This window comes from Natrix helvetica, assembly GCF_964273705.1.
Source record: "Natrix helvetica genome assembly, chromosome: 5".
NCBI classification, from domain to species: domain Eukaryota; kingdom Metazoa; phylum Chordata; class Lepidosauria; order Squamata; family Natricidae; genus Natrix; species Natrix helvetica.
In genome coordinates, this window is record NC_138551.1 from 73,642,519 (window position 1) to 73,665,478 (window position 22,960).

At 38.3% G+C, this 22,960-nt stretch overlaps 1 protein-coding gene across 2 annotated transcripts in view; it reads right to left on the reverse strand.

Annotated features, from left to right (window-relative positions):
- CFAP46 (cilia and flagella associated protein 46) overlaps nucleotides 1-22,960 on the reverse strand; it is a 101,172-nt gene that overhangs the window by 19,354 nt on the left and 58,858 nt on the right. For both annotated transcript variants that reach the window (XM_081953993.1, XM_081953992.1), the window contains exons 38-51: nucleotides 22,606-22,806; nucleotides 21,882-21,994; nucleotides 20,036-20,218; nucleotides 18,666-18,801; nucleotides 17,077-17,265; nucleotides 14,239-14,427; nucleotides 12,743-12,883; nucleotides 12,126-12,305; nucleotides 10,734-10,901; nucleotides 9,719-9,816; nucleotides 7,728-7,876; nucleotides 6,651-6,811; nucleotides 4,355-4,467; nucleotides 2,073-2,182 (exon numbers count right to left, since the gene is read on the reverse strand). In XM_081953993.1, the coding sequence (XP_081810119.1) occupies nucleotides 2,073-2,182; nucleotides 4,355-4,467; nucleotides 6,651-6,811; nucleotides 7,728-7,876; nucleotides 9,719-9,816; nucleotides 10,734-10,901; nucleotides 12,126-12,305; nucleotides 12,743-12,883; nucleotides 14,239-14,427; nucleotides 17,077-17,265; nucleotides 18,666-18,801; nucleotides 20,036-20,218; nucleotides 21,882-21,994; nucleotides 22,606-22,806 (2,131 nt within the window). The remainder of the gene's footprint in view (nucleotides 1-2,072; nucleotides 2,183-4,354; nucleotides 4,468-6,650; nucleotides 6,812-7,727; nucleotides 7,877-9,718; nucleotides 9,817-10,733; nucleotides 10,902-12,125; nucleotides 12,306-12,742; nucleotides 12,884-14,238; nucleotides 14,428-17,076; nucleotides 17,266-18,665; nucleotides 18,802-20,035; nucleotides 20,219-21,881; nucleotides 21,995-22,605; nucleotides 22,807-22,960) is intronic.

Consider the following 22,960-nt stretch of genomic DNA (forward strand, 5'->3'; position numbering starts at 1 on the left):
ATGCTAGACTAATCGTATTGTATTCTTGGACAAAGTGATAAAATTAGTGGACCAGAGCAATGCCGTCGATATAGTTTACTTGGACTTCAGTAAGGCATTTGATAAGGTAGACCATAACCTACTACTAAATAAAGTAGAAGAATGTGGGTTGGACAGCATGACCACCAGATGGATTCGTAACTGGCTGACCAATCACACTCAACGTGTAGTCCTCAATGGAACTGCATCTACATGGAGGGAAGTATGCAGTGGAGTACCCCAAGGCTCTGTTTTAGGCCCAGTACTCTTCAACATCTTCATCAATGATTTGGATGAGGAAATAAATGGGGAACTCATCAAATTTGCAGATGACACCAAGTTGGCAGGAATAGCCAACACTCCAGAAGACAGGCTTAAGATACAGAAGGATCTTGACAAACTTGAACATTGGGCGCTATCTAATAAAATGAAATTCAATGGTGAAAAGAGTAAGGTTCTACATTTAGGCAAGAAAAACGAAATGCACAGGTACAGTATAGGTGGTACCTTCCTCAATAGTAGTAACTGTGAGAGGGATCTTGGAGTCCTAGTGGATAACCATTTAAATATGAACCAGCAGTGTGCAGTAGCTGCCAAAAAAGCCAACACAGTTCTAGGCTACATAAACAGAGGGATAGAATCAAGATCATGTGAAGTGTTAATACCACTTGGTAAGGCCACACTTGGAATACTGCATTCAGTTTTGGTTGTCACAATGTAGAAAAGATGTGGAGGCTCTAGAAAGAGTGCAGAGAAGAGCATCAAAGATGATTAGGGGACTGGAGACTAAAACATATGAAGAATGGTTGCAGGAACTGGGTATGTCTAGTTTAATGAAAAGAAGGACTAGAGGAGACATGATAGCAGTGTTCCAATATCTCAGGGGTTGCCATAAAGAAGAGGGAGTCAAACTATTCTCCAAGGCACCTGAGGGTAGAACAAGAAGCAATGGGTGGAAACTAATCAAGGAGAGAAGCAACTTAGAACTGAGGATAAATTTCCTGACAGTTAGAATAATTAATTAGTGGAACAGCTTGCCTCCAGAAGTTGTGAATGCCCCAACGCTGGAAGTCTTTAAGAAGATGTTGGATAGCCATTTGTCTGGAACAGTATAGGGTTTCCTGCCTAGGCAGAGGGTTGGACTAGAAGAACTTCAAGGTCCCTTCCAACTCTGCTATTGTATTGTATTGTATTGTATTGTATTGTATTGTATTGTATTGTATTGTATTGTGTATGTATATATGTATATGTGTATATACACACACACACACAGTATGTATGTGTGTATATAAATATAAATATAAATATAAATATAAATATAAATATAAATATAAATATATATATATATATATATATATATATATATATATATATATATATATATATATATATATATATATTTGGTGGTAAGCTATAACTATTATGACACACACTAAAATTTGTACTCAGACAACACACTGATTAACAAATGATGAAATGTTTGTTTTAAAAGGGGAAAAAAACTTCTACCACAAAATCCCCCCAAAATTTATCTAACCATGTGGCAACATTTCCTTACCCGCCTAAAGATAACAACTATGTACAATTTCCCCCCCCCCGAATTGAAGCAAACCATGTTTTGTTTTGTTTTAATATGCAGTCTCAGATTTGAATATATAACTCAACCTCCAGTCTCTTCTGTCTTCACATTAATAGATGTCATTAGGAGCCCACAACCTTAAATTAAGGCAACCTTATAGGGTATTGTTTTGCTCAAATTTGTAATTTATCGGAAAACTGGGATTCAAACCCCACTGTGGGATAGTTAATTTCTATGAATCAGAAATTTGGCTAGGAGAAAAAGTAAGACTAATGTTTCTAATCTTTTTTCTTATCAGACAGATGAGTACAACAGGAGGGTAAGGATGGTGAACCTCTGGATGCTCTTTTAAAGCAAACTTCAGTCACTGAATGGTTCCAAAACAATCAAGCCAGGTGCAAACTGTAAATAACATGCAAATTTGAAAATATTTTTATTTACGTGCCCCAAATATGCTTTGAAATATAAGACATACCTTGACTTGATGTTTTAGTTTTTCTTCCTGAATCATCTCCTTTAGTTTTCCCTGGACTCCCTTTTTTGGTTTTTCCTGAGTCAGCTGGAGACAATGCTGGACTCGGGCGCCTGAGGAGATAAAAACAGCAGGACGCATCTTTACAATATTACACAGGATATAAATTTTAAGGAGCACTAATGATAACTATCCATCCATCCCTCCATCCATCCTAGAGATTAAACCCTATGCTCTTTCCTCCCATTTTTATTTATTTATTTATTTATTTATTAAATTTGTTAGCCGCTCCCTCTCCACAAAGGGACTCGGGGCGGCGTACAATAAATAAAAACACATATTATAAAATTACACATTGTACGGAGGAGGTATAAAAACACAATACAATCATTATAATAACATAGAAATATTAAAATAAGTTAAAATTAAATACCCCAATGGAGATTACAAGTTTAAAAAATTGCCAGGAGGAGTAAAATGGAACTATGGTTGAGCCAGGCCTGCTAGTTGAAAAAGGTGGGTCTTGAGTTTTGAACGGAAGGAGCGGACGTCGGTGGTAATCCTAATATCCGGGGGGAGGTCATTCCAGAGGGCTGGGTCCATCACAGAGAAGGCCCTACTCCTGGGCGCCGCCCTTTGGCACTGCTTAGTGGATGGAACCCGGAGAAGTCCCTCTCTGTGAGAGCGAATTGGTCGTAGGGATGTATGGGGCAGGATGTGATCCCGCAGGTAGCTAGGTCCTGTGCCATGGAGCGCTTTGAAGATGGTAATCAACACCTTGAAACGCACCCGATAGACCACAGGGAGCCAGTGCAGCTCGCGCAGGAGAGGTGTTATATGGGAGTATCTCGTACTCCCCATAATATTCCCCATTTCTTCAAATCAATAGAAATGTAAGCATTCATTTCCCCTGACTTTGAAACTTGAAGTCTTACATGTTTACAAAACAATTCTAACTGACTAGAGTCTTATTATTTCCCATCTTGCAAGCTTCAGCCTTGTACCATCATCCTGTCTATTTTTTCCATTCCCTTTCTCTTTGGACCTGGGAGTACAAGGTGCATCTTCTTTCAAATGGGCACTTTAGGAAGGAAGGGAATTTTGCTTCTCCTTCCATTTCTATCTATTGGGTCAGGCTGACCAAATACCCTCCCTCCAAAACCTTCCTACCACTCCCTCCTGCTTTGGGAATTACTATTTCTTCTTCAGCAGGTTTTCCCTCCTACTCCACTTCCTCTTGATATCAAAACCAGAAAATGTGTGTGTGTGTGTGTTGGGAGTGTTGTTTCCAATTCTTACTTCATCAGAGCTCCCTTTATTCCAGAAATTTTCCTTTCAGATTTCAGACAAGCATCCTCTGTCCCTCTGTCATTACCGTAATTGTACACATATCTTCCTCCCCTTTCCCCTTGTTGATGGCAGGAGTCAAAGCTAGCATACACCAAATAGTAATGATCATTTGAGAGACCTGGGTGATGCCTATTGGTGGGCTGTGAATGTCTGTACATAAAGTTGGGTTGTTCATGTGTCACCCATCTTTGTTACATGGCAAGATCCCTTTTTGAGCCCTGAGTCCCATTGCAGAGCTGATGTTGGAATCCCCTCAGCTATCAACCTTGAGGAACCTCTGCTCAGTGCTTTCCAGCAATTCTTTGAAGGTTCAGGACTTCATAGCATGCCAAAACAAACAGATGTTACTGCTTTTGATTATGATAGCTATGACCCAGTAGCTTTTCCTTTTAAAGAAGGTCATTGAGAAGATGCTAGAACTTCAATTGCAGAATGGGTTAATTAGCTCCCTTTCAATCAGGGAAGGGAGCTCCCTTTTCACATCTGGGCAGTGTGGACAAAACCACACTGGTTGCTTTACTGCATGATCTTCATCAAGACCTGGATAAAGGAACTGTGGCCCGTGGGTTTTCTTATGCCCCTTGATGGCTTTTGGTAGCCTTGAGTATGGTCTCCTTTGGCTTACCTGAGAAAGCTGGGAATGGCGGGGTTGTGTGAATGCGTCACACATTCAATCAATGGAATTGAAAGGATACATTGGCTTCCATGGTAAGTGACTCAGAGTCTGTTTGTTTGTCTGTCTGTCTGTCTGTCTCTGTCTCTCTCTGTCTCTCTCTTTTTCACTCTCTCACACACACAGACACACTTTTAAATATCTATATAAAATTTCTGGGGCAGGTAATTCTTGCCACTGCATCTCAAGAGCAGATTACAGCAAAGTGTATGAATTTCACTGTGTTTGGGTATTGTAAATAAATAAATATATAAACATGTACCTCAATTCAGAGAGATTAAGTTGTGACAGTACAGGCTTCAAATATTCTTCCATATCTGACAATATCGTTTGAAACATAGATTCTAAATCTGGTTCAGCTTCATCTTCTATATTCTAGGGCATAATATTAACATATTTTAAAAGAATAAATGTATAATTTAAAAGGCCCAAGAGTAAAAAAAGAAAAGTCTGTACAAAATACAAACAGAATAACTTTGTGTTGTTAGCTTTCCTCCTGCTACTTTCTTTGTTCAGTAAACATATGCATGCATGGCATTTAATGATTGTGACTCCAAGGAACATATAAATATAACTATAGTAGCAATTCTCATAAAATTCTCATAGAATTTTCTTTACAATTAGTGACTTTCAATGTTAGCCTCTACTTTTTATCTACACTTGTATATGGCGAAACGTCTAATTTTTTGCCATGTATTAATTCAGAGGAAGTGCAATGACTTTAAATCACCAGCTATGCTCCCAGTAGTTGCTGCCAAAAAACATTCTTACTAATATTAGTGAAATCTATTTTGCAGAATATTTCAGTCTCAAAATGGGTGTTCCAAGCTCAATGCAAAATATATTAAGTTGGAAAAATCCAATTAACATGTTGGTTGAGTGCATTATAGTGGTGGGTTTCAAAAATTTTTGGAACCTACTCTGTGGGTGTGGCCTGCTTTGTGGGAGTGGCTTGCCGGCCATGTGACCGGGTGGGAGTGGCTTGCCGTGCCATGTGACCGGGTGGGAGTGGCTTGCCAGCAATGTGACCGGGTGGGAGTGGCTTGCTGGCCATGTGACCGGGTGGGAGTGGGATGTTAGAAGATCCCAAAAGAAGTTAGAAAGGCTGGGTCCCAAACCCAGCTGGCTTAACTGGGATAGGGGGAATAGGGGGTAGAGGTTCACCAAGGACCCTCCTCTCCTTTCCCCCCAAAAGCAGAGGGCGTCAGTATTTAGAGGGAGGTCTCCCAACTTCCCCCCTTTGTTTGTCACTCTTTCTCTCTCTCTCTTCCTCCCCTACCCCCGTTTCTCTCCCCCCCTTTCCTTCCTCCTCCTTTTCCTCTGCACGGTTCCCCCCAGTTTTTCACGCTGAGCCATTGGGGGAGGTCAGAGGGGGAGAGAGAGACGGATTGAAGGGTGCAAAGAGATGAGGGCGTCCCATTTTGAGAAGCCTCCTTTAGCAAAAGATCGCTGAGGAGGAACGGGGGGGGGGATTCCCCACCCCACTCAGCGCTGTTTTCAATGGGAGGCTTTCCCCCCTCTCAGCTCTTTCCCTTCCCAAAAGATCTCTGAGAGGAGGAACAGGAGGATTCCCCACCCCACTCAGCACTGTTTTCAATGGGAGGCTTTTCCTCCTCTCAGCTCTTTCCCTTCCCAAAAGATCGCTGAGAGGAGGAAAGGGAGGATTCCCCACCCCACTCAGCGCTGTTTTCAATGGGAGGCTTTCCCCCTTCTCCGCTCTTTCCCTTCCCAAAAGATCGCTGAGAGGAGGAAAGGGAGGATTCCCCACCCCACTCAGCTCTGTTTTCAATGGGAGGCTTTTCCCCCTCTCAGCTCTTTCCCTTCCCAAAAGATCGCTGAGAGGAGGAAATGTGGGGGGGGGGAGCGAGCAATGGAGTGGCTTCTGGACGGGCAGGGGCGAGCGAGTGAGTGATAGGGGTGGGGCAGGAACTTACTTCCGGGTTCATTGACCAACAGGTTCGCCCGAACCGGTGCGAACCGGCAGGAACCCACCACTGGTGCATTAAGATTCCTTCAAAGAAAAAAAAACCCTCTCGAGGAAATCAGTGTAGAATAGATATTTCTGATAATAGATAGTAAGGTTTTTCTTCTTCTTCAATTAGTTATTCGTTAGAGATCTTTTAAATAAATATTTCAAAAATCAGAAGTGTAGTGGCTTCTTCTATAGGTTGGCAGACAGGTAGCAATCATAATAGATTAAACTACCCAACCTAATCTTGTGGCTCTGGGTAAAAAAACAAGGGGACAAGGTGCTTCTTCTGAATGTCTATTGTTTTTGTGGCCTGAACATTCAAGCATGTATTTTGTTTCCAGCATTGGAGTCTTATCCCACCAGAATGCAGCTAAGTCACAACAGCCCATTCCCCACTTCATTCACATCCCCATTGGGGAGAAAAGCATACACTGTATAAGCAATAAGGTATACATTATTTTATCAACGAAAGTAAAATAAACGATTATTTTACAAACATGTTATATTATTTGTTTATAAAAGCCAACATGAATCCACCATTTACATTACCAAAATATCTATTTATTCCATTAAAAAAAATTCTTACAGTGTCTAGTTTGGCAGATGATACTTGCTTTCTTTGAAACTCATTTTCTTCTATTTCTCTCAAAAGACTATCCATCATCTCCTCTCTATAAACCTCTGTTTTTTCCAAAATATTGAGGAATGTTTCAGGATTCACAGGACTCCGGACAATTTTAGCCTGCACTGCAGTTAATAAAAATCAAAGCAATGAAATACATTCAAACGTCTTTTTTAAAAATTGCATTTTTCTTTTTCATCTCCCCATTTATGTAGCATGTAAATGTAGAAGTGAATGAGTAATAGAGATGAATAATAAAAGTATGTTTCTTTATGATTATACAACAGCTATATTTCTAGATAGCCATTGATGAAGGATAGTGAAGTATTACCCTCTCAGTTCTTCTAAATGTAAAATAATAGAGATACAAGGAATCGAAATTATTTAAAATTCAGTAAAATCTCAGTTTAATAAAGCTCTTCGTCCTTCCAACAAAAGGTACGTATCTTACCTCTTAACAACTCTGAAGTCACCCCTGCCTAAACCCACTCTGCGGGCTTCCTCATCCTGAAGCTTCTTTCACGTTCTCAATTTTGAACATGGACAAAATGCATGTTGGATTTATCCAATACACACCTTTAATGGATGCTTTCTCCTCCAAATTAATCCATTAAACTCAGGCTTTAAGCTACTAGATCTATGATTAAAATGAAGGTGGGAATAAATCAGAGGATTTTTTTGGGCTGCCATGAAAATTATTTCCCTAGTTCAGAAATTAACAGGGAAGGCAAGGGAGAAGAGAGGAGAAAATAATTCGCCCAGCCAAAATTATTGTTCAAAGTTTGAATTAACTTTATTGGCTGGTTATGCAAACAAACATGATGGGGCTGTGTACTAATGGGACAACATTACTGAAAAAAAATCATGTTGAGATTATTGTCAATCAGTGGGCCATGAAAGGAAGAGGTTAAACTCAAGGACATCTTTTGGTTGCTAAGAAACTGCACTTCCATCACCCAAATGCTCATGTGTGACTTACTCAGTGCAGCTGTGCAGCAGAAAAATGCAATTGTTGCGTTTGCATGACTTAGAAATACTTACAAGGTGGTTGAGCAAATTTTCCTTTCTGTTGTCCACCCTTTTCCTTCCCACCTTTTTCCTTCTGGTGTCCACCCTTTTCCTTTTGTTCCTTTTGGTCTTTAGGGTTGGTTGATTTTACTTTCTCAAGCACAGCACCATACAATAAAGACCTATCAAAAGAAACAAAAACGCTAACTTAAATTTTCCCGAACGCGAGTAGTACTTGTTTGGTGGTTGCAATCGGTTGCGCTGAAATGGAAGGTTGTGGGAGCACAATTACTAAGTAAACCACATGACTGAGAAGGAAAGAAACACTCTACAAAGATTGCCGATTGCTGGCATCTCATTGAGATAAAGTACTCTCATGATACAGTGTCTTGTACCTGATGTGCTTTTTTTCTCCAAATTTTGTCCCCACACATACTTGACTTAAACCAAGTATCTCTTCCTGAGCTGCTTTTCTTTGTAGTGTGTAGTGTGTCCCTAAAAAATGCTACCTTAAAGTTAACAAACTCACCTCTGTAACCCTAGTTAGTTGATTAAAATCTGTCCACCTTACAGCTACTGACCAAAACTGACCAGACTTTGATCAGTTTCATACTGAAGGCTTTTGTTGTAGTAAATTGGTCAGAAAATTAATTTTTATTACCATTTATTATCATTGTATTTGTGAATGGTCACTATCTGGGCCAGCTGCTGAAACAAGGACTACTAATAATTATTTATAATCTTCCACTCAGAATGTGTTTATTTTTCACATTTAAATACCACTAAACTCAAGAATAACTCTGGGCAATATATAATTAAAAACAAATCCAACACATTATATAAAAAAAGAAAGCAATAACCAGGAATTAAAATAGCCAGCAGCTTAATAAAATCTTGTCACTGGGAGCTGAGTTATACATAGATTTAATTAATTACAGGCAATAAAATGAAGGGGACTTTTCCTAATTCAGTAAAGACCCGGGGAGGTATTTAAATGGCAAAATTATGGTCATGTGAAGCTCAGGAAAATACTATGTGACATATGGTCTATTCCTCATCAGATAACATCAGATAACATTGTTTAAGGTGACTAATTGGATAATGTCAATTCTCTCTAATATTATTGGCCAGGGAGTAATGGTGTGAGACCTATAAGTCTATAAGTCACATGATCCAGCATTCTGAGCATCAAAGACTCAAACTTATTGAAAGCCAATACTGATTATTTAGCAGAGTTGTAATTTGAGCATAGCATTGGGAAAGGCTTTGGATGATCTCCAAGGTCCTACTTACCCTTAAATATTTAGTTTTTATTTATTCAACTTATACGCTGTCCATCTTCCGGCAACTTATAGGTCGTCCCCTTCCATTTCCAGTATAATTATATTATACTGATTCCATAAATAAAGCAAAAACTTGTTTCCTTCATAGGGCCGGGCCGGGCTGGGGTTGGGGGTGTTCCTTCATATGGGGAGAGTTTATTCCCATAGTATTGGTAATTGCAAAATGGGCTTTCAAGCCTATACAGAGTTTGGAGGTTAATCATCGCACTGTGTATTCCTGAATGAGTTTCACCAGTCCATCCAATATATTACAGTTGTATCAGTTGAAGTAGGAGTATGGCAAGAGTCATACTTAGGGCATGTATGGCACATTATGGGAAGGGATTCCTAACAAAAACCTGTAAATGCTAGAAACTTTCCAACAGAACTTTTCACATCAGCAGAATGTAGAATTAGAATAACAGAGTTGGAAGGGACCTTGGAGGTCTTCTAGTCCAACCCCCTGCTCCAGCAGGAAATCCAATAACCATTTCAGACAAATAGTTGTCCAATCTCATCTTAAAAATTTCCAGTATTGAAGCACCCACAACTTCTGGGGGCAAGTTGTTCCACTGATTAATTGTTCTAACGGTAAATATATGAATTGCAGAAACTGTGTTGAAAAAGTAGTGATGTTCAGCGGTAATCATGTTGAAATGTCATGCTTGCATCAGTCATTCATGAGCATTGTTATATTCATACCTGTCTCCTGAATGCTGGAGAATAACTATATGAAAATTTGCTGGCAGTTCATTCATGATATTAAAATGATGTGAAGAAATAGAGAGGCTTCCCCATGCCTACAAAAAAACCCATAATTATTTTTCAAAAAAGTTAAGAATGCCATTCATAAATGTTATACCAGCATTCTCAAAGAGATTTTGATTGGATACAAGTATTTTATTTGTAAATATTTACATGTCAGTGATTAACACGTACAGGAACTCCTCCACTTACAACAGTTCATTTAGTCACCATTCAAAGTTACAATAGCACTGAAAAAATGACTTATGACCAATTTTCACACTTAAGATCTTTGTAGCATCCCCACAGCCACGTGATCGAGCTTAGGATGCTTGGAAGCTAGTTCATATTATGGCGGTTGCAGTGTCCCAAGGTCATGTGATCACCTTTTGAACCGTTTCACAAGCAAAATCAATGGGGAAGCCAGATTCACTTAACAATTGTGTTACTAATTTATTAACTGCAGTGATTCACTTAACAATTGTGGCAAGAAAGGTCATCAAATGGGGCAAAACTCACTTAACAAATGTCTCACTTAACAACAGAAATATTGGGCTCAATTGTGGTCGTACGTCGAGGACTACCTGTAATCATAATAAGTTAAACTTATAGAAAAAAATACTTATGAGTTATATGTTAATGATTAATCTCTAAAGATACTTTATTACAAAGTTACGACAAACTATTCGGTGTGCTAAGCATATGTATAAATGGATGAGCCTTTCAATATTGGAGAATGAAATGATTATATGTGTTCATTTATCACGTGTTCAATTATGCAGGAAAACATCTGCACAGAAATAGAATTAGGCAGTCAACTACTTATGTAAAATAATGGTGATATTACTGTCCTTTTTAGAAGGAACTCTTTCAGAATAATTTGTAGGAAAAGAGAATGAGGTACCATCTAGGCATCCTGATAGGAGTTTAGATGAAAGATCTCTCTGTAACAGGGGAATCACAATTTCATTACCTTTGATATAGCAGCCAACCTGTGTTCTACAGTTTTGAGGAGGCCACTTGTTTCTCCTCTTTGTTGCAAGTTGTGCTGCAGGTGCAACATGGCTGCCATCTGTGAACTGCTGCTGTTCAAGGTAGCCCCTAACAGGATTTCTTTCATAATCAAGGATGCCGTACAACTCTGGAAGATTGTAACATTAGATTTAATGTCAGGTAAGCAAATGTTTTTAAAAGCAGACTTCTACTCAAAACCCAAGCAAGCTGCAGTACTTATGGATACATTAATATATTGTAAAAATATTTTCAACCACTGACAGTAAATATAAAGAACGTTTCCAACTATTCACTTTCTTCTAAATAATTCCATGATTCTTAGCCGTTTTCTTACCTTTAAAAAAAGGATTATGTAACTTTTATGTAAACACTGATTATTAAAGATCTTCCTTCATTCTGTTTCAAGAGAATTTCAGATGAAAAGCATGGGTATTTTCCCCAGAACAGCATTTTAAATTGTTTGCTTTGCAATGAAAGCAACTTAACTCTTAAAGTGAATATAAAACTTCCTTCCAAACTATAAATCTATAAGTCTCTAGATGCTAACCAAGAAAGATGATTTGCATTGATCAAGAGTTCTCAACTACATCATATTCAAAATAATAAATATATAACCTACAGTTGAAGCAAACAAGAATTATAATTTAATTCCATAATATTATAGTCTGCATTTACAGCTCCTTTATATTTTAAAATGAATTTAACCGATTATTGTTTGGGTTGTGAAAACCATTCTGATTCCAGAATGGATATTTTAGCATCTTCTACCAAGCTTGGAATAAAATTGTTTCAATCCAAATGTAAATTATCGAGAACTGAATTATGCATTAGCTAATAATCCAGGAAAAATATTGTTCTTTCATGCTGTCACTGATTGGAGCTAACAAAGAAGAGGCGAGTGGAGTCAGTGAGAAAAAGTCATACACACTGTGCAAATATTCTTAAATTCTTTACTACAGAAAAGGATAGCGATATATTATACATTTGTGCTTCTTTTTTAAACCTAACCCTTTAATCTTGCAAACCATTTTAACACTATCCCAAGAAGACGAACTCATCTACAGCTATCCAACTTATTTTTGTTAACAGAGGATAAAAAAATGAGATAGCAAAGAACTTATTTCAACTTCCCATTGTTCCCTATGGTGTAATTCTTGGGTGATTTCAAAGTTTTTTCCACTAGAAAACAGCATTTTCAGAGCATTGTGATGGCACATTCTGAGGTGAACTGTTTCATTCTGAAGTTGGAACAAAGCCTTTCGTGTGTTTAGCACACAACTACAATTACTATTGTAGCTTAATTGGTAGCAGACATTGTGGTTATTATTTTGATTTACAGTTCTTGTCTTACCTGATAAAGAGCTAAAAACTGACTTGCTGAAACTGGATCAAATTGTCCAAAGCACTCCACCATTTCCAAGCTAGCAGCTGCCAACATATCGATCAGGTTGTTATTAATTGCAACATTAATGCACTGCAGCAAAACCTCAGTTGATTGAAATATGTATTCATGAGTCCACATCTGTCTCTTCTATACGGTTAAAAAAAGAACATTCAATATTACTCTCGGAGACGAGAACAAAACACATAGGTACTTATTCCTTTGTGGAAGATGCATTAGTTTGTTCTTATCTCAAATGTATGGTGCTTAATTCAAAAAGCAACTGGACATTCTGAATACTTAGCCTTCCTCTATAGCAGGGGTGTCAAACTCAAGATCCGTGGGTCGGATCTAGCCCATCGGGTGCTTAGATCTGGCCCGTGGCGCCATTCTGGAAACAACCAAGGACTGGCCTGCAGTGCCTCTGCCAGTAAAAAAAGAGCTTGGGAGGGCTCCGTTTTCACTGGCAGAGGGTTGCAGGAGGCCATCGAAGCCGAAAACAGAGCATTGCTGAAGAAATACTGCAAGATGTAGTTTCAGCAAAATTGATATGTGTCAGGATATGTCCTAATTTAAATGGAACATACCCTTAATTCATTGGCTTTTTTCCTGTAGTCATCAAGCTGTTTTTTAGTAAGTTGCAATAGAGGACTTGGGACTTCATTTTGTTCATCTATTGTTTCTGCTTCTGGTGGTGGTGATTTCTCAGAATTAATTTTAGGCACCTCCTGTATATCACAATTATATAAAAGAATCACAGTCAAATAGAAATGTATTTGATTTTTAAAAAGCATGCAGCCCAATGTAAGGTTTAAAAACACTTGAAGGGCCTTCCCGTGAGTTTGTAGCCGAATGTACAAATAGTCTTTTACGAGCATTTAAATATGAGAGGAATTGATTGCTTTCAGTTACACTAATTATTCTCAAAAATATATGCATGGATTATTTGTTTTTAAAAAAGGTGCAGGTGATACAAACCTCAGAACTGCTTGTATCAACAGGAAAGATGACTACAATGATAGACTATTTTTTTACATTTGCTTTAGCTTATATTAAATCCTGAATAAGAAATAGAACACAAATCCACAGTACTCTTGACAAATGACTCAACAATAATTAATGAATTATCTCTATGTTACACAAGTGGGCAATGATGTTATTTATACCTTTTTCTTTCTACTCATCTTTCAGAAACGATATACTTAAAAGGTGATTTAAAGCATTTCCTTATCTTTCAGCCCAAGAAATTAAAATACTGCTAAAAGAAATAATCTGCTTCATCTCAATATTTTTACTCCAAATTCTTCTCGGGACAGTGTAAATTGCTCAGTAACTTTTGGTAAGTTAAGATTTAAATTGTAAAAGTCAACATTGATTTTTTTCCCATCAGTCACAAAGTTAAGCAGACAGAAGAGGAATATCTAAAGACACATCAATTTATTCAGATGGTTAGGGTTTTTTCATTCTGTTTTCCCAAATTATACCCATTAGCAACAAAAATAATATTCAGGAATGAAATTTTCTTGCTTATTGCTCAGAGAAGGTAGCAGTATCAGTGGATTAGTCAGAGTTGGGTGGCACAGTGGCTAGAATGCAGTATTGCAGGCTACTTCTGCTGACTGCTGGCTGCCTGCAATTTGGCAATTCGAATCTCACCAGGCTCAAGGTTGACTCAGCCTTCCATCCTTCCGAGGTCAGTAAAATGAGGACTCAGATTGTTGGGGCAATATGCTTGCATATTGCATGCTGACTTGTAAACTGCTTTACTGCTTAGAGAGGGCTGTAAAGCTACATGAAGCAGTATAGAAGTCTAAGTGCTATTGCTATTCTAAAAAAACTTTGAGAAATTCAAGACGGTGACTGTAATCATGTGATCAAACCCTTGCCCTTCTGCTAAGAAGACAGAGGATACCAATTGCTGGAGAGAATAGAAAACTGAGATTACTAAGTATTACTGCATATGGCAGCATTTTATTGGAGGGGGTGTCTTATATCACATATCAAAAACATGCACTAAAAAGTATTTGGAAAGTACGCAACCACAAAAAAGAACTTTAATTATATTGAGTAAGCTGTGCCTTACGATTGTATTTTCACACCACTGAATATCCAAACTAAAAGGCTCTATATGATTAGCTAAGAAATGTAGACTCCTTCCAGTGAGATAGAGATACTTGGCTCTGATGTCAGGACAACCACCACAAAGACTCGATAGGCTTGTAAGTTGAGCATGGGCATTGTGGCCCACTGTTTGCCCAAGGGTGATCCAAGTCTGTTAAGAATCCAGAAAATATAAAATAAAATGAACAAATTATTAAGGAGAGCAAAACATTAAAATCTGAGTGTTGAAAAGTGCTTAAAACATACTTGCATTCAAAATATTTACCCTAAAGAGAAATAAATTCTAGCCCTAAAGTGTTGCTTAACAAATTACACAAAAGAAACATTCTTGAAAGCCTCTGGGTATTATCTAATATTTAGCACTTGCCATGTACTTGTTTTTAGCGAGGAATTTGAACTAGGATATTTCAAATGGTTAAACAAGATCAAATACTTCTGAACTTCCGTATGGTGTCAGCCCTAATTTTATAAACTGTTTTGGTACTTTGAGGGTGACCCAACACTGGGAGAAAGAATGGAAAAGTAAATTCAGTTCTCTGGTATATCCGGCAGAGTTTGATATTGTCAACACGTCTGTTTCTAGCTTCTCAGGATGGAACTGGGAGTTTTGTACCCCAAATAGCTATTTATTGTGGATAGTGACTAGAGATTGCTGCTGTACTCCATGAGCAATTATCGGTCTAAAATCAGTGATTGAGATCATTCAGAAGTCTCCAAGGTACATTTCTGCTCTTTCAGAAATATCAGGTTTATAATCTGTGAATAGTTATGTTTGTTGCCTAAAAGTTGAAGACATCCTGCGATACAGAGGGTTGGTTTCCACAAGTAAATTGAGTGTATTACAAGATCTTTCCAAGTTGTTTTGTAATGGCCACAATTTTTCAAACTGGTGATGCCTAATTTATGACAATAAATTGAATGTAATAAATTATACTTACATATGTATGACATTAAATTGCTCACAGATAATGTTGCTGGCTGAATGGCAATTTTATCTACATAGGTATTCCTTGAGTTGTGAGTAAAATTGAGCCCAATGTTTCTGTTGCTAAGTGAGACAGTTGTTAAGTGAGTTATGCCCCATTTTATGACCTTTCTTGCCACAACTGTTATGTGAATCACTGCAGTTATTAAGTTAGTAGCATGGTTGTTAAGGGAATCTGGTTTCCCCATTGACTTTGTTTGTCAGAAGGTCGCGAATCACATGACACTCAGACACTGTAACTGTCATAAATACGAACCAGTTGCCAAGTATCTCAATTTTGATCTTGTGACCATGAGGATGCTGTAACATTTTAAGTGTGAAAAATGGCCATGAGTTACATTTTTCAGTGCCATTGTAACTTCAAACGGTCACTAAATGAATAATTGTAAGTTGTGGACTACCTGTGTTTTTATCTTTTCCCATTCCTTAGTCCTCAGAATTCTCTATGTACCGTATTTATAGGCGTATAACACGCACTTTTTTCCCTGAAAAATAGGGGGCAAATGATGTATGCGTGTTATACGCCGATATAATGTTAAGAAGCCATGCTTTTCTGTGCGCCTGGCGTTTAAAACATCCGGCTATCTATCTAAACGCCAGGCGCACAGAAAAGGATTGCGGAGCGCTTCGCCCCAACAGCAGCTGCTTTTCTGTGCGCCTGGCGTTTAGATAGATAGCCGGATGTTTTAAACGCCAGGCGCACAGAAAAGGATCGTGGAGCGCTTCGCCCCAACAGCAGCTGCTTTTCTGTGCGCCTGGCGTTTAAAACATCCGGCTATCTATATAAACGCCAGGTGCACAGAAAAGGATCGCGGAGCGCTTTGCCGCAACAGCAGCTGCTTTTCTGTGCGCCTGGCGTTTAGATAGATAGCCGGATGTTTTAAACGCCAGGCGCACAGAAAAGCAGCTGCTGTTGGGGCGAAGCGCTCCGCGATCCTTTTCTGTGCGCCTGGTGTTTAGATAGATAGCCGGATGTTTTAAACGCCAGGCGCACAGAAAAGGATCACGGAGCGCTACTCAGCGGGGTGTGGGCGAGAGGAGGAGAGACTGGCTGAATATTCTCTCCTCTCCCCAGACACCCGACTAAAATGCTTTCTTTCGCCCGTGGAAGAGCTCGGGCGGGTGAAAGGAAGCGCTTTAGACAGCGGGGTGTGGGTGAGAGGAGGAGAGAATGGATGAGCCGTCTCTCCTCTCCCCGACACCCGACTAAAATGCTTTCTTTCGCCCGTGGAAGAGCTCGGGCGGGCGAAAGGAAGCGCTTTAGACAGTGGGGTGTGGGTGAGAGGAGGAGAGAATGGATGAGCCGTCTCTCCTCTCCCCGACACCCGACTAAAATGCTTTCTTTCGCCCGTGGAAGAGCTCGGGCGGGCGAAAGGAAGCGCTTTAGACAGCGGGGTGTGGGTGAGAGGAGGAGAGAATGGATGAGCTGTCTCTCCTCTCCCCGGACTCCCGACTAAAAGTTAATAAAAAAAAGTTCTGAGCTACCCTTATTTTGCTTCAAAGTTCTTTATTTGAAATTTAAATTTTTTTCCTGAAATTTCCCTCTTAAAATGAAGGTGCGTGTTATATGCCTGTGCGTGTTATACGCCGATAAATACGGTATATTTTTCAAGAGTGGAGGGACTACTATGGTGAGGAAAAATGGAAAGATCTATTTCTATTTGCTTTGAGGCACTTACCATACTTGTATCTGGATCTAACCTTTTTTAAAAAAGTGTTTTGCTCATGTTTTCAACGAGACTTCTATGATAATGATGATTTCTATATGCAGAAGATTGTATGCAGAAGAGATTAATTATGAACACAAGGGCATACCTGTTCCTCTGAAGCAGTATCAGGTGTAAACCTTACAAAATTCTCAATAATGTGCTCAATTTGGTCTGCTCTGGCTTCTCTGTTCTTTTTTTCAATGTTGATAAGAACAAAAATATCCAAAATGATCTCTATAAAGTTCACCTTCATGTTTGCAAGTCTTCTCATTAAAGGTGTATTTATATTTCTAGTCTGAAACAAACAAACAAACAAACAAACAATACCCTGTTTCCCCGAAAATAAGACCTCCCCAGATAATAAGCCCAATTGGGTTTTTGAGTGCATGTGCTAAAAAAAAGTCCTGCCCCGAGAATAAGCCCTCCCTGAAAATATTGCAACACAGCAGCAGCCATGAGGTGACCACGCTTGCCACCTTCTGTACCTCAAAAATAATAAGACCTCCCCGAAAATAAGGCCAAGTGCTTATTTCAGGGATCAAAAGAAAATAAGACTCTGTCTTATTTTCAGGGAAACACGGTAATAATAATAATAATAATAATAATAATAATAATAATAATAATAATAATGTTACGATGTCCTAGGCCCCTAGGTGGGACCTGACTAGTAATTAATGCCAAATCCGGCGAAACAACTGGCCGCTGTGATACAATTCTGTTGATGCAGCAATAATAATAATAATAATAATAATAATAATAATAATAATAATAATAATAATAATAATAGGAAAGAAATGTCAAAAACAATCTCTGTTTCCCACAATTGTAGGAAAGATAAAGATAAACATAGGAGACAAGTATGGAGGAAAGAAAACTACGATCACCGTGCCTCCTTTCAGCCACTGACTTGCTATTCTGTTTTTTGACAAGCTGGCTGTCTTCATACAGTGAGAAGCACAGGCCTACTAAATACTGTATCAAAAGAGAAAACAGCTCCAAGATGGAATACGGAGGAGAAGAAGGTGCACATGCTTTTAGATAGATATTAAGATAAATAATATATCCATATAAAATGTTAAAATTAATTTTCACAAGAAGATTTGCATGCAAATTCCAAACTTAAAGGAGCCCTGTACTGAATATTGATAAAGGTCACTGGTAGTTCTAAATGTTCATTTTTAGAAGGTTTACTTCAGATTTAGCTCAATCCCAAACTGATTCAGGAGTTAAACTGAAGTAAATCAAATATGAGCTGACACAAAAACGAATCTTAAATCTGGTGATGTTCAGAAAAAGAGGCCTTGGATTACTAATTACAATATGCTCTGCTTAAGTTAAACAATAGCTTGGATGTTTATACCACATGCTAACTCAAAACAACAGACACCATATTTTTGGCATTGTAGATTGCATGACCATGTTTAGTATGTTCGTAAAAACTGATACATTTTTCTTTCTACTTTTACAGAAAAGGAAACTCCGAGGAGGAGAGAGAGAAAAATAGGGTTTTCAATCAATATTAACATTTGAACCACACATTGAATTGGGGACTGTTTCACTGGATTTGGGACTGAAGATCTGTCATACTTTCGGTTTATATCTGCACGGTCCTGTGTTTCTGAGATACTTTAAGAATACTTCCATTTAACTGACAATAATCTCCATGTTGTGGATGCTGACACATAAACATCATACCTCATTAATTGGAAGAATATTATTAATGTGTTGAAAAAGCTCTTCCATTCGCGATACTCCACATTGTGCTAATCTATATGCCTCTATGTAATGATTTTGCTTGTCTGCAGCAAGTTCTGTATGTTTACCAAGTATCCTGTAAAAAAATATTTTAAACAGAAAGAATATTTAGTACTTTTCTAAATAAAACAGAATGGAGAAAGAAAACATATAAGCAATACAAAGTTAACAAAATTAAATTACTAAAAATAGATAAACAAAAGAAAGAGAGGAAAAGGGATAAAGAAGAAGAGCTTTTGAGTTTCTTATGTTTTCTTTTTTGTACATCTACTAATTTAACACAGAGTTGCCTTATTGGTGAGATGGTCAGCCCATACATACATACATACATACCCCTTAGAAAACAGGCTGTGTGTATATTTGCTGTGCTGCATTATACTGTAGGGATAGGAAACATTCTCTATACAATTATTTTATTAAAACTCAAAGCAGTTGTGTTTGACAGGCAAAATGGAATGAGTAACTTAATGTCATACTGTACATAAATTATAAAAAATTAGACAAAGTAAATTAACTTGTAGTATCTCGGTGGAACATTTACTAAAGATATAAAAAAAATGTTAAAACAAATAAAGATGCAAAAATGTCAAATATTTAAGACCCATAAATGCTGCTAGAAATTCACTGATCTGTTTGAAAGAATGAATACTTCTCAAAATAAGTGAAAATGGCTGTGTCTAAGAATGTATTTTCGCCTATTGTGTGGAAGTGAGACTTATGTATTTAGGAGTATTTAAAACAATGCAGTAAGAATGGGATGCTTAAAAATATCTGTGTTAATACAAAAAAAGAACAACAGAATTACAGGACAAATATATGAACAAAGAGTGAATGGGTTGAAACAAAGGAGAAGACCCCTGTGAATCCTGATTGGATGGAACTGAAAAGATCATCAAAAAGAGAAAAATGAGAATTTTAAAGAACAAAAGGAAATTTATGAAGTATGTAAACAGGCAAAAATAGCCTACAACAAGGGTGTGAAATTCGATCGTGTATCATGACGTATCGCGTTTTTGCCTTTGCAGAGCCAGGGTGGGAGTGGCCTGTGCAGGATGCATCCAGCCTGCAGGTTGCCAGGCCTACAAGGTAGAAAAGGCCTTGACAGTCCTGGCCTACAAGGATAGAAAAGCTTGAAGAAATGAATGGTGCTTACAGTGTTTCCCTTTCTTTTTTCTTACCTCATACTTTTAGTTTCTTTCACTCTTTTCTATTCTTTTCTGCATTTTATCAAATGTTGCTGAGTTAAAAAAAATAAATAGTATCATTGTATATATGCATGTATTTATGAAAAATTCCATCTGAGGACTTACCTATGAATATTTGCACATGCCATCAATGCATCAGCACTACGATCTTTATATCCAGAAGAAAGGAAGGTCTCCTGTATGTGAATTAACTTATCATAGGATTCCAGCAATATTGTGGCCAACTCTTCAGAAAAACCGCTAGTGTTAATGAGATATTTAACCAAATCTATCTGTATATATGCTTTCCTGCACAGGAAAGAGTAGAGTATATGAACAACATATGGTCAGAGGTTTCATCCAAAGTAGCACATATATTTAAACAACTCTTCTTATTGTTATAAAAATAGCTCCCCGGCTAACATTTAATTAATTAATTGATTAATTAATTAACACTGCATATCAGAAAAGCAGAAAAATCTAATGTTACACTCAGTGGCAAAGAATAGATTTCAGCTTACTTGTAAAAAATTGAATGAATAAATATCAAATAAATCTTTGACCAAAAAGCGAAAGTTGGGCAGACCTTTTATTTATAATTTCTCTATACAGGGAGTCCTGGTCTTACAACAGTTCATTTAATGACCATTCGAAGTTAGAAGCGCACTAAAAAAAGTGACTTATGACCATTTTTCATGCTTATGACCTTTGCAGCATCCCCATGGTCACATGATTTACATTGGGATGCTTGGCAACTGGTTCATATTTATGACAGTTGCATGTGATCCCCTTTTGCGACTTCTGACAAGCAAAGTCAATGGGACAACTAGATTTACTTAACAACCATGTTACTAATGTAACAATTGCAGGGATTCACTTAACAAATGTGGCAAGAAAAGTCATAAAATGGGGCAAAATTCAGTTAACAAATTTCTCACTTAACAACAGAAATTCTGGGCTCAATTGTGGTCGTAAGTCGAGGACTACCTGTATAGAAATAACATTTCTATATAATTGCCTGTGTAATAAAAAAAGTTGTTACTGTACTCAACAGCATCCCTTGCGGGTGGGATCAAAAGTCATAAGAGAGTGTCACGGCATGGCAGTGCAGTCAAAGGCCAAGATTCCCCTTTATGAATATTGCATCTGCAATGTAGACAACCAGCTTGGTGTAGGGATTAAAGTATCAGGCTAGTATCAGGAGTTTCACCTTAGCCACAAAGCCAGCTGGATGACTTTGGGTCAATCACTTCCTCTCAGCCTTAGGAAAGAGGCAATGGCAAACCTTTTCTGAAAAGCCTGGCCAAAAAACCCTGCAGGTGCCAGGAGTTTATTTTTAAAAAATTATTCCTATGGCACGCACAAAAAAATTCAATGTACAAAAGGGACAGACCTTCACTCAAACAGCTGCAACTGCCACCTTAGCTTTTCAAAAAACCCTTCCCCTTCACTTAGATGCTGGTGATTGCACTGGAAACATGCCTCCTTGCTAATTATAATTTAGGAGGGATCTACAAAGATGTTATTTAATCCAGATGCTCCTGTTTTCACAGTCGCATGGCATTATCTCTTTAAAGCAGCAGAATCTTTTTTTCTAGGCCTGTGTGGAATTCTGAAAAAAAAAGTTGGATACCTTTAAAGCAGGATGTCAAACTCGCGGCCCATGAGCCAGAAGCATCATGCACTGGCCATGCCCACACCCGGTTTAGCGAAGGGGAAAAAAAAATCACAATATGTCACGTGATGACACCGTGACACCGTGAGTTTGACACACCTGCTTTAAAGCAAAGAACGCATCTGCTCAGACAAGACCTAAAAAACAACTAGAAAGCAGGCACAAACTTATTAAACTAGGTTAATAGATTGAGGAGGCTGCAATGTTATTTCTAAAGAGGTATGTGGAGGATTGCGTTATTATTTGTTTATAAAAGTAAAGCCAAACTACAATACTATCTTAACTTGTAATAATTACCTGGCTTCAAAGCATGCTATTATAAAACCCAGTTCAGATTCTCGGTTGGGTCTTTCCTTCAATAATGGCCTCAAGACATTTATGTTTTTTTGGAGAAAATGGCAAGCCTGCATCTAGGAGAAAACAAGCTGTCAAAAATACTAACAATCCATTTCGAGACAAACTGTACATCCTTCCGATTCTGTAAAGCAGGGGTGTCAAATTCAAGGCCCGCAGTCTGGATCTGGCACGTGGCCCATATATATGGCCCACGGGGTGCTTAGATCTGGCCTGTGGTTTGGAGCTTGGAAGGGCCACTTGCAGCCCTCCTGAGCTCCATTTTTGCTGGCAAAGGGTTGCAAGAGGCCACTGCAGCCAGAAATGGAGCTCGGGAGCCCATTGTCGCTGGCAGAGTGCTCGGGTCACCACAGGCACCCCTGACATGAGTGACATTGAGCTGGCCACACACCCCTGGCCCCCTCAAAGTCAAACACAACGCTGATGCGGCCCTCAATGAACTAGAGTTTGACACCTCTGCTGTAAAGCAAAGGAAAATTGGAGTAAACCACAGTTGTGGTGACATGATTTTCACTTAGTGACCATTTTGCTACAAAGCAATTGCGGTTGCTAAAAGAGGACTGTCTGTATTGATCACTAGTATTAAAAGAGCAATCTGTTCATCTATAAAATACATACTGAATATACTACTGGACATTTCAATTAAATAAATGAATTGTTTAGTTACCATTTTTTCATTTACTTCCTGGTCATCTCCTAAAATTGCATCGGTGAGAGCAAAAGTGCTACTGTGCCAAAACTGTTCATTTCCACCTATCAAGCGGGCCTTTTCAAGCAGTGCCTTTGCTTGGCTATGGTTTTTTTCTAAATTAGCTAGCACAGCTAGAAGATAAAGGCATCGTGATACACCACATGGACTATTCATTTCCTATAAAGAAAAGATTTCAAAGATGTTTTCAAACATAATGTTGGAACATTATGATCAATAACATGCCAGAGTATTCCATTCCATTCCTTTATATATTGTGAAAAACAGATTTCAGATACAGATTAACAGAGTTGGAGGGGATCTTGTAGGTCTA